At 44.4% G+C, this 12,336-nt stretch overlaps 1 protein-coding gene across 1 annotated transcript in view; it reads right to left on the bottom strand.

Annotated features, from left to right (window-relative positions):
- Window positions 1-12,336, bottom strand: part of MTDH (metadherin) — a 282,822-nt gene that overhangs the window by 88,918 nt on the left and 181,568 nt on the right. The window contains exon 9 of the mRNA XM_069220519.1: window positions 7,161-7,280. Coding sequence (XP_069076620.1) covers window positions 7,161-7,280 — 120 coding nt within the window. The remainder of the gene's footprint in view (window positions 1-7,160; window positions 7,281-12,336) is intronic.

The following is a 12,336-nucleotide window of genomic DNA, read 5'->3' as shown; positions in this document are numbered from 1 at the left end:
GGGCCCCGATGCCAGGGAAGGTCTCTAAGGGCTGCAGCATATCTTATGCCACCCTAGGGACCACTCACTCAGCACAGACACACTGCTTGCCAGCTTGTGTGTGTTGGTGAGAACAAAACAAGTAAGTCGACATGGCACTCCCCTCAGGGTGCCATGCCAACCTCACACTGCCTATGCAGTATAGATAAGTCACCCCTCTAGTAGGCCTTACAGCCATAAGGCAGGGTGCACTATACCATAGGTGAGGGCACCAGTGCATGAGCACTGTGCCCCTACAGTGTCTAAGCCAAACCATAGACATTGTAAGTGCAGGGTAGCCATAAGAGTATATGGTCTGAGAGTCTGTCAAACACGGACTCCACAGCACCATAATGGCTACACTGAAAACTGGGAAGTTTGGTATCAAACTTCTCAGCACAATAAATGCCCACTGATGCCAGTGTACATTTTATTGTAAAATACACCCCAGAGGGCACCTTAGAGGTGCCCCCTGAAACTTTAACCAACTACCTGTGTAGGCTGACTGGTTCTAGCAGCCTGCCACACTCGAGACATGTTGCTGGCCCCATGGGGAGAGTGCCTTTGTCACTCTGAGGCCAGTAACAAAGCCTGCACTGGGTGGAGATGCTATGACCTCCCCCAGGCAGGAGCTGTAACACCTGGCGGTGAGCCTCAAAGGCTTACCCCCTTTGTTCCAGCACCGCAGGGCACTCCAGCTAGTGGAGTTGCCCGCCCCCTCCGGCCACGGCCCCACTTTTGGCGGCAAGGCCGGAGGAGATAATGAGAATAACAAGGAGGAGTCACTGGCCAGTCAGGACAGCCCCTAAGGTGTCCTGAGCTGAAGTGACTCTAACTTTTAGAAATCCTCCATCTTGCAGATGGAGGATTCCCCCAATAGGGATAGGATTGTGACCCCCTCCCCTTGGGAGGAGGCACAAAGAGGGTGTACTCACCCTCAGGGCTAGTAGCCATTGGCTACTAACCCCCCAGACCTAAACACGCCCTTAAATTTAGTATTTAAGGGCTCCCCTGAACCTAAGAATTTAGATTCCTGAAACTACAAGAAGAAGAGGACTGCTGAGCTGAAAGACCCCTGCAGAAGAAGAAAAGAAGACACCAACTGCTTTGGCCCCAGACCTACCGGCCTGTCTCCTGCCTTCTAAAGAAACCTGCTCCAGCGACGCTTTCCCCAGGACCTGCGACCTCTGAATCCTCAGAGGACTGCCCTGCTTCAAGAAAGACAAGAAACTCCCGAGGACAGCCGCCCTGCTCCAAAAAGACTGCAACTTTGTTACAGAGGAGCAGATTTAAAGACCCCTGCAAATCCCCGCAAAAAGCGTGAGACTTGCAGCACTGCACCCGGCGACCCCGACTCGACTGGTGGAGAACCAACACCTCAGGGAGGACCCTCCGGCGACTCAGAGACTGTGAGTAACCAAAGTTGTCCCCCCTGAGCCCCCACAGCGACGCCTGCAGAGGGAATCCCCCGGCTCCCCCTGACCGCGACTGCCTGACTCTAAAATCCCGACGGCTGGAAAAGACCCTGCACCCGCAGCACCCAGCACCTGAAGGATCGGAACTTCAGTGCAGGAGTGACCCCCAGGAGGCCCTCTCCCTTGCCCAGGTGGTGGCTACCCCGAGGAGCCCCCCCCTTGCCTGCATCGCTGAAGAGACCCCTTGGCCTCCCATTGATTTCCATTGAAAACCAGACGCTTGTTTCTACACTGCACCCGGCCGCCCAGTGCCGCTGAGGGTGTACTTTTTGTGTGAACTTGTGTCCCCCCCCGGTTGCCCTACAAAACCCCCCTGGTCTGCCCTCCGAAGACGCGGGTACTTACCTGCTGGCAGACTGGAACCGGGGCATCCCCTTCTCTCCATTGAAGCCTATGTGTTTTGGGCACCACTTTGAACTCTGCACCTGACCGGCCCTGAGCTGCTGGTGTGGTGACTTTGGGGTTGCTCTGAACCCCCAACGGTGGACTGCTTTGGACCCAAATCTAAACCCTGTAGGTGGGTTACTTACCTGCAGAAACTAACAATACTTTACCTCCCCCAGGAACTGTGAAAATTGCACTAAGTGTCCACTTTTAAAACAGCTATTTGTGTTTTATGTGAAAAGTATATGTGCTACTGTAATTATTCAAAGTTCCTAAAATACTTACCTGCAATACCTTTCAAATGAGATATTACATGTAGAATTTGAACCTGTGGTTCTTAAAATAAACTAAGAAAAGATATTTTTTCTATAACAAAACCTATTGGCTGGAATTGTTTCGGAGTGTGTGTTCCTCATTTATTGCCTGTGTGTATGTACAACAAATGCTTAACACTACTCCTTTGATAAGCCTACTGCTCGACCACACTACCACAAAATAGAGCATTAGTATTATCTCTTTTTGCCACTATCTTACCTCTAAGGGGAAATCTTGGACTCTGTGCATACTATTCCTTACTTTGAAATAGTGCATACAGAGCCAACTTCCTACATCTAGTTTTCAGAAATGTCCAGGTTTGCTAGGTTTTCCTAGGTGCTGGCTGAGCTAGAGGCCAAAATCCACAGCTAGGCACTTTGCAAAGAACATGTCCGTTTTCTATGGGAAAATGTGATGTGTTCACGTTGTGTTTTGGGGCATTTCCTATTGCAGGCACTAGGCCTCCCCACACAAGTGAGGTACCATTTTTATCAGGAGACTTGGGGGAATGCTGGGTGGAAGGAAGTTTGTGGCTCCTCTCAGATTCCAGAACGTTCTGTCACCGAAATCTGAGGGAAAAGTGTTTTTTGCCAGATTTTGAGGTTTGCAAAGGGTTCTGGGTAACAGAACCTGGTGAGAGCCCCACAGGTCAACCCATCCTGGATTCCCCTAGGTGTCTAGTTTTCAAAATGCACAGGTCTGGTAGGTTTTCCTAGGTACCAGCTGAGCTAGAGAACAAACTCCACTGCTAGGCACTTTCCAAAAGACACATTTGTTTTCAGTGTAAAAATGTGATGTGTCCATGTTGCGTTTTGGGGCATATTCTGTCGCGGGCACTAGGCCTACCCACACAAGTGAGGTACCATTTTTTATTGGGATGACATGGGGGGGGAACACAGTAGAAAAGAACAAGTGTTACTGCCCCTTGTCTTTCTCCACATTTTTTCCTTCCAAATGTGAGCGTGTGTAAAAAAAAAAGACGTCTATTTGAGAAATGCCCTGTAATTCACATGCTATTATGGGGACCCCGGAATTCAGAGATGAGTAAATAACCACTGCTTCTCAACACCTTGTCTTGTGCCCATTTTGGAAATACAAAGGTTTTCTTGATGGCTAGTTTTCATTCTTTATATTTCACCAAATGAATTGCTGTATACCAGGTATACAATGAAAACCTATTGAAAGTTGCAGCTCCTTTATTGTCTCGGGGTACCTAGGGTGCTTGATGAACCTACAAGCCCTATATAGCCCCGCAACCAGAAGAGTCCAGCAGACATAATGGTATATTGCTTTGGAAATCTGACATCGCAGGAAAAAGTTACAGAGTAAAACTAGGAGAGAAACGGCTTTTTTTCACCTCAATTTCAATTTTTTTTTTTTTTATTTCAGCTGTTATTTTCAAGGGGGACAACCTTGTAGGATCTACACGAATGACCCCTTGCTGAATTTAGAATTTTGTCTACTTTTCGGAAATGTTTAACTGTCTGGGATCCAGCATTGGTTACACACCCATTTCTGTTACTAACTGGAAGGAGGCTAAACGCACAGAAAAATAGTAAAAATGGGGTATGTCCCAGTAAAATGCCAAAATTGTGTTGAAAAATGTGATTTTCTGATTCAGGTCTACTGGTTCCTGAAAGCTGGTAAGTTGGTGATTTTAGCACCACAAAGCCGTTATTGATGCCATTTTCAGGGGGGGCACATGCTTTCTTCTGCAGCCCTTTTCCCCCATTTTTCTGAGAAAAAAAAAAGATTTTTTTGCTGTTTTTTGGCAAATTTCTTGGTCTCCTCCAGGGGAGCCTACAAACCTTGGGTGTCTTTAGAATACCCTAGTATGTTGGAAAAAAGAGATGCAAAATTGTGGGGGGGGGGGAAGGGGAGGAGGCCCAGCAGCTAAACGGTTGACGTGTGCAGTGGATCCTCTACTGGGATTAATGTGGTGATCAGACGATACAAGGATGTCAGGTCACACAGCTCATTGCCAGCCAGGAGGGACAAATGTTGTTTCTTTCTGGCGACTCTTCCTAGGTGTGGAATGCTCTTCTAGCAGTGAGGAAATTCTCACCTGAGAAGCTGTAGAAAATATGGACTGAACTGCAGAAGGAGACATGTACCGAACCTTGGAGACTTTTGAAAGAGTGGTAAACAAATTGTTTTGTCGTCGACTGAGCTAGTCTGATACTGTGTTCTATTTGATGGTGATCACGTTTGAACTAAGTGATTCCAGTACCCTCAACATCACTAGTGTGTGATGGTATGATGGTATTTCTTGGACAATGAAGCTGATCGGTCTGTGTCGATGTGTGGACGTCGATCTCTCTTTGGACAGTGAGAGGGCAGACTGTGTCAAGGTCATCTGCGATCGTGAAGTCGGGCTTCGGCGACGATGAGGAGGATGTCCATCTCATCTGCTTTTCTCCTTTGACCTGCCTCTGGTCTTTAGCAGTAGGTGGCAGAGAAAGTGAAATAGGTTGATGCTGAACTTTCCATTTTCTCTCCTTTCTCTCTTCCTCAGATCCCGTGTCTTCCAACATGCTTCAATCTTATATTTTTCCTGTCTTTTAAAGTTTTTAGACATCTTCCTGCAGGTGCTGCATTCATAACAGGCATGAGAGGATGGCAAACATGCTACGCACACTTTGTGGGTGTCACTTAGTCTTCTTCCTTCAACATGAAGGGCACTTTGAGCAAAAACTGTTTCTCTCCACAGCAGGTGATCAATATTGAGTGAAGCTAAGTGAAGCTAATAAAATGGCTTTCCTGACAGGAAAATATAAGTTTTTTTGTGAAAAAAGCATCGGGTGTCCTGGGATCCTTCTCTCATGAGCTGGTAAAAAAACAGAACTGGATCAGAAAGGCTATTGCTAGTGCAGTACAGTGTGGGAAGAGTTGTCTTCAAGGTTTTTAAAAAGGGACAGGCTCATTTATTCCTCTTCTATCTATGCCTTAGGTAAGCCAAGCAGGCTACATTGTACCTTTGTGTTCTATGCTGTTCTATTCAATGCAGATACTCCTTCTCAATATTTTCATGTGAAGGAGGGAAGAAAAATAAAGGATTATGAGTCTGTGCCATGGGAAATGTAGAAACCACTATGTTTGGGGGGGGGGAGAAGATGGGGGGAGAGGGTAGGTGATGGGGGCAACTTTTTTGTGTCTAAAACTGCAAAGTGCAACAGACAGATAGGACTTGTGCCCCTCTGTGCAGAAGCAATTTCTACCAACAGGACTGTTTTTAGAATAAGGACTTGAAATTGACAACAGTGCATCGTCTTGAATGGAGGCCATCAAGAAGGTCAAAATACGGTTGAAATCTTATTGAGAAAAAAAAACAGAATGGGTAGGTTTAGGGTGGGGTGGAAACAAGTAAAGCAACCCTTTCACATCTTTCAGAAAATGTGCCAATAGTGACTATTTAAACAGAGCGATTGGTCAGGCAGCTGCATGAACTGTAGCCATTGCTAAGCCCGGACACACTTAATTCCAGCAAGTGACGAGACGCATCTGATAAAAAGTTATAATTCTTTGTAAATGTCTGCAGAGTTAGGAAAGGGGGAGGGAAAGAAGAAGGGTGGCAGAAGGTCATTTCAAAACGGTGTCTCTTACACCTCTGATGACATCCTTCAACAGGGTGAGTAGTGCCACTCCTTTATTTACGAATCAATTGTGATTTAACACTAGATGTAGGACACATTTTAGAGTCCAAGGCTGCCTCATGGAAAGGGGATGCTCTCCAACTAGTCATCATATATCAGCACTCGAATCCCTTCAAAATATAGGTAGTCGTGAAAATGGCCGGAAGAAAGGGATGAGGCTCAGGAAGCCTAAACTAAACAATTGGTTTTATTTGTTGTGGGTAACTGTGCCCCAGACAAGCAAATGCGAGGAGATTCAACCTTCAGACACAATAGAATGCTCCATGAACCCATAAGGGAATCAAATGTGACCTTTTGCTAATTTGGGATATAGAGGTCCCAGGAAGTGCACCAACTAGGTAGGTCACAGAAGTGCCTAGTAAAATAAGAAGGCTGGATACTTTTTGTCCATATCCTCCTGAGCTACTTGATGGTCGTGATAAACAGCCTATTTTGGCTGGTGAGAGCAGAGGGGTCACTATAGCTTGCCTTAAGTACTTGAACGGCATGATAATTAAATGACTGGGCAGTGCTGGCTGCTACTGTACCCAGAGGGAATGTGGGACTGGCAAAGGAAATGGAGGTAGGATATCATTACCCACTTCTGAGGAGAAAAAAACACAAGTTCTGCTGATGTAAAAATCAGATGCTTTATGAAAAAACTGTTTTGGATAAAGAAAGGGCCAGAGACATCAATATTGATGGCCTAATACTCTGTTCAGTATAGCTGTTCTGAACAACGTTCCATTACGTCTGATGCTTCATTGATGGATGGAAGGGTCCTCCTGAGATGGTGTACATGAGGTCAACGGAACCCTAGAATTTTCACTGGGACATCTTGGTCGCAGTTAAGACTGGGAATAACAGACTCGTTCCCACTGAAGCATCCCCTTTGTTGACTGGTCTGGAAGAAAATTAGGCATTTAAGATGGGAGGACGTTCACAGCTGGAACAAGGGGCTTGATGCCACTTGCACGATACACGTTTGTCATAGTTTCACAAATTACTCCCTACTCTTCTGTAAAAAACACATTGGCAGCTGACCACAAATTTGAATGCGAAGTGTGGTACAGTCAGGCGGCATCGTTGCAAGAATGCCCATTCAATCTTACAGACAACAGCCATCAGATGCACCCTATAATTTGAGGATACCACAACAATGGACTTAAAACAGGTTTCCACACATTAATGTTATACAAAGGAAATTGCTCTGCCTGAAGGTATGTTTGAAATCATTACTATGTTTTTTCAAACTAATTACAGATACCTAATGCCTAAAAAACGAAGTTGTTTTAACCATAGATTTTTCAGAAAACCAAACACAGAAAACGTTTACCTGAGCAGCAGATGTTCCATCTTCACCTTGCTTCTTTTTCTTCTTTTTCTTCTTCTTTGTTTTACCACTTGTAGAGCTCTGAACATTGGGATCTCCCTTTTCCTTTTCATCATCTGAAATCTAAGAAGCAAATATGCACAATTTGACAACAATTACACTGATGGTGTACAGAATCAAGAGCCTCTGATAACTAAGTATTGGATTGCAATGAAACCTGTATATTAGTTCATGCATGAAGATTTCCAAGTATTTAATAAAAAAGCAGGAATTGTTGCAGGGTGTGTTAAGGGCACACTTTGTCTATAGGACAATCTTTGCAAATATACAGAACAATCGATGAGCTGGTTGAAGTAATCTGCTGCAGTTAGTGGCATTAGCCTAAAGTCAAATTCATAAATAAGTTGGATTATTTAATTAGAACGCACATGTTAAACTTCCACCTTAATATTGGTCTCCTACTCTAGATAAGCATGTAATTCAGACTTTTAAAAAAGACCCTTATCACAGGATGAATTGAATTAAGCAGGTCTCTTTCCTGAAACTGCTGGTACGTGTAGACATGTAGATGCAGATTACGAGACCTCCTAGGCTTAGCGATGTCAGAAAAACATTTGATATTGTTCACTTAACACTGGTTGCAGACTAGCCTCCACATGTCAAGGACAGAACTTCTTCTGGCAATTGGTAGCACGGGAAGAATGAATCAAGGCTTTGTGAAACACCTTAACAGAATCATTTTGGTGCTAAATTCTGGGTGTACATGAGTCATGCCTATAAAGAGATACTGAATTGTTATAAAGAATCCACATTTCTGCTTAGCAGTTGACGGTTTAGTGGTCATTTAAAAATAACACTCAACTGACAGTCGATGCATGTCTAGGAACCATGTCTACCTTACGTAATATGGCGTTACAACAATCCTTTGGCAACCACACTTAAGGAGCATCAAGACTGCTGATGTATTCTTTCAATGTTTTCCTCCAAGCAGATACCTTTTGTTGCATGCCACACAATTTGATATTACACCATGGGTGTTCAACTGTATTTTTCCTTACAGGTAACTGGAGACAAGTAGAGGGAGGGGTATGTTCTAACCTAATTAAGAAGATATAAAGTTACTTATCTTCGGTGACACTCGCTCATGAAAACTCTAAATGCAGATTTTATATCAGGCTCTAAGGCAAGGATTACGCTGTGCTTTTTTCACTTTATTTGCCAGCAGCCAATAAAGAACAATCATAAAAGAAAAACTTCACTGCCTGTGACACTCAGGCAAAGGAAGAAACAACATTAACACATCAGTTCAGCCAATCACGATCCAGCATACTCCTTCAAGAGCCTCTGTAGACCTTCTTGCCTCCCCCCCCACACCTTTTCTTCGATGCTCCAGCAGCAGCAGTTAAGTACCTTAGACGCATTACTGCATTAATTTTATTCATGTTTGCTTACTTGATAGTGTGACTAAATACATCTTTTCCCTTCCACAAAGTGCAAACGCTTATACGCTCCTTTGCGGGCGCATTTCTATTTCCCTGCCGCTTCCCAGCAGCATGGACGGCCTCCGTGCGAGGTGTCTCAGGACTCTTGCGCAGCGCGGTCTTCCAACAGCATGAGGGCGCTGAGGATACCTCACTCAGGACCTCAGCACTTCTCTTTTCTCTGCTGTGGCCTGCGCACATATCAGGTTAGCTCTAAAGAGAGAGGTACTGCCTGCCATTATCTCAGTTGCAGGTTTGTTTTTCGGTAAGCATTGCTGTGTGTCGGATCCCGCCGCCTGGAGTCTGAACGCCCCAGCGAGGGTAATTGGTTTCACTGCACTGCATGGTGGTAATTACTTATTGGACACCGACCAAGGCGAGTTCCAGTCTCCTTGATCCCAGTGGTGTGTTTTGGGCGTCCTTGGCATTAATTTGGTGGCACAAATTCTGACTGCATTTCTCCAATGTGGCTGGCACGCACATCACCTTAGACCAGAGGTCTCCAAACTTTTTTAGGCTGAGCCCCCCATGTAAACTTTTTTTTTTAAGACATCGAGGCCCCCCCCCCCCCCCCACACACCCACTCACCCACCCACACCTGACAACAAAAAATGCTGGAAGCTGGTACCCTGCATCAACAGCCATTCCCATCCACAGAGTCCAGGACATATATGGAAAATCATATTAAATAACATAGGAGTTCATAGTCAACTGAAGTCTTTGCAGTGCCTGTGGTTAAGTGGCAGATGTTTATTACAAAGTTCAAATGAAAAGTCTCCAAGAAACATTTTGCACCAAAAGAATTACAATCCTGCTTTATTTTTCACATAAAACACAAAATTTGGTCTGGATGAATAAAAACCCTAACTATATCTGGAAGACAGACTCATCACAGATAGTTGCAGACTCATAAATTCTATTTAGGCAACTGGATCAGTAAGATTATTGAACAAAGAAACATCAGAGGATGGTGAGCAGAAGGGCAAGACTTGCAGTAGGGTTTTAATAAACCAGTTTGTAATTTGTCCGTTTCAAAGAGACAACAGCAAAGAAACCTGAATGTTCATAATTTAATATATTTTTAGAATTTTTATATAGCGAAACACATCCCAAAGGTATTGTAGCGCTTTACAGGAGCACCTTTTATATTACACAGAGATGCATCAATTTTTTGTAAGCATAGGGAGACTAAGTGATTTGCTCAGAATCACATGCTGTTATGCCTCTATCTCACCCCAGACACGATATCTGGAAACGAATTCCAGCAAAGCATGCTTTTTGACACAAGTTAAACATCTGTGATTATGTGTACGGCTAGGTGTCACCAGTAGGAGGCTATCCACAATTTGCCAGGAAGGCTTGGGGACACCTACATTAGTCACATACATGATTGAAGTGATTCAACTGGATATTTCCCCTTCTTCTCTAACAAGGTGTCATTCCTTTGTAAACATAATTGTCTTATAAGAAAGATCGCCTTCCATAGACTAACATCCATCTGCCCTGCGGAAGAAGTGATGACAGATGGCATATTTCATAACATTTGTTATATCAGGCAGTGATGTTAATCATGGTCAAATTCATTCTCCCTAAGTAGGGACATTTTAAGGATTTTGGGGCCCTGGGCCAAACATATTTTGGGGGACCCTCCTCGGAACAGATTTTGATTTCTGAGCAGTGGACAGTGCACAGGCACACTTGTCTAAATTCTAAATGTGTTTACATTTCATATTTAGGAATGTGGTATATGTTTTCAATATTGCAACGCAGCAACAGCTCAATGTTACCGAAAATAATCTCTGTGACACTGTCCCGTTTCTCATGTGAGGTCCTGTTTTGATCTATAAGAAGCCTTTTTATGTATACTGCATGAGACAAACACATTTGTCTGCAAAATGTCTGTAATAGACTCACACATCACCCACATCAAACATATTATCTGTTTAAGAAATATACAAGCTCATTGGGAGGAGACTCACTCCAGAACAGAGCTGGCTCTATCGGGGGCCCCCTGAAAGTCTGGGGCCCAGGGTCACAGCCCACTTTGCCCATGATTTTAAAAGTCTCTGTCCCTAAGTCACCGGTAAATCAAGTGTTTTGCCCAAGGATCGCAGGATGTTGATCAGATGCCGCGATTCAACCTTGCTCCTTCAGAAAGAGAGTCAGCCACTGTGGCAGTAATCTCTCCTTGTCGAAACAATTATTGAGACGAAAGGAGAAAGAGTATAAAAAAAAAAAAAAAAAAAAAATAAAGAAGAAAAAAAACAAACAAAAAAAAAACACTCTTCACGCTTGCTTGCCAGTGAACGGAATCTTCAGGAATGCAGCCCGTTTAAATTCTTGCAGTGAAAGTCAGTAGCGTGAGGTTACAAACCAGGATAACCTCGGAGGGGAAGGCTTCAGCAGCATGGCAAAGGCCAGCAACCCGATGTGAAACTCGGCAACCACGAGGCAAAAGGCAGCAGCAAAGCGAAAGTATTTTGCAGATTTATGCCTGCAAAATGTGCAGCAACATTGAAAGGTGAAATGGCAGGGAGGAGTGCGAGCCCCCCCTGGGGGGCGCGCCCAACACTTTGAAGACTTATGCCTTAGACCCAAAGCGAGCAGCACGGTCGCCCATTATCTCCATTGCAGGTGTATTTGTCGGCAGGAATTGAAGTGTGTCGGACCCCGTGTACCAAGTGTGTGGCTAGCACTTGTGAATTGTATTGGCTTTTATTAGCCAATCTTCTAAATGTGGGACCACATGTATGTGTTGTCTTCTTAGGAATGCTGCAACTACCGCTTAACAATTGGTGAATATACTTGGTGCTGTTGTTACCCCGATTGGTAGTACCTTGAAATGGTAGTGCTTTCCTGCAATGACAAATCTTAGATATTTGCGGTGTGCTGGATGTATAGCAATGTAGATTTAGGCATCCTTGAGATCCAGTGCTGTGATGTAATCCCTTGCCATAGTAGGGGAATAACATCTTGCAGAGTGACCAATGGATCTGCTCTTTCTCTACAGATTGATTGGCCAGAGATCTAGAATTGGTCTTAATGAACCGTCCTTTGGGAAGTAGTGTGAATAACCTCCTGATCCTTGTTGGGATATAGGTACTGATTCTATAGCCCCTTTGAGAAGAAGGGACTGTACACCTGCTCCTTCAAAAGAGTGAGATGGTCTTGAGAGTTTGTGTGAACGAGGGGGAATGTTTGGTGGAGTGGAGATGAGTTCTAGACAATAGCCATTTTGGATAATTGATAAAACCCACTGGTCTGTAGTGATGTACCATTGTGGATAAAAATAAAGTATTCCTCCCACAGGAGATGTATGCACAGTGGGGATTTTTAAGAGGTCACCGTTTTTGTTGAGGTAGAGGAACCTCTGGAAGCAAGTGTTTTCTCTATTAGATCCTCTGAATTAACCTCTGGTGTAGAAATGCGAGCCCTGTTTCTGTTGTGAGGTGGATGGTTCTGTAGTCAATGGTGTGAACCCACCTCTAAATTGTGGCCTACGAAATGTGCCTCTAGTAGGTGTGGTGTACTGTGCACCCATAGCCTTAGCGGTCTCTGAATCTGAGTTTTTCCTGTGGTGGTGTCCACCTCCGGTCTGAATAAGTGCTCCTTATCTAAGGGCATAATTAAGACAGCTCGCTGTATTTCAGGTTTAAAATGTGACCACCTTAACCAAGCATGCCTTCTAATGACCACGC

Source organism: Pleurodeles waltl, chromosome 2_2, assembly GCF_031143425.1.
Source record: "Pleurodeles waltl isolate 20211129_DDA chromosome 2_2, aPleWal1.hap1.20221129, whole genome shotgun sequence".
NCBI lineage: Eukaryota > Metazoa > Chordata > Amphibia > Caudata > Salamandridae > Pleurodeles > Pleurodeles waltl.
This window is presented reverse-complemented; position numbering and strand designations above follow the sequence as displayed.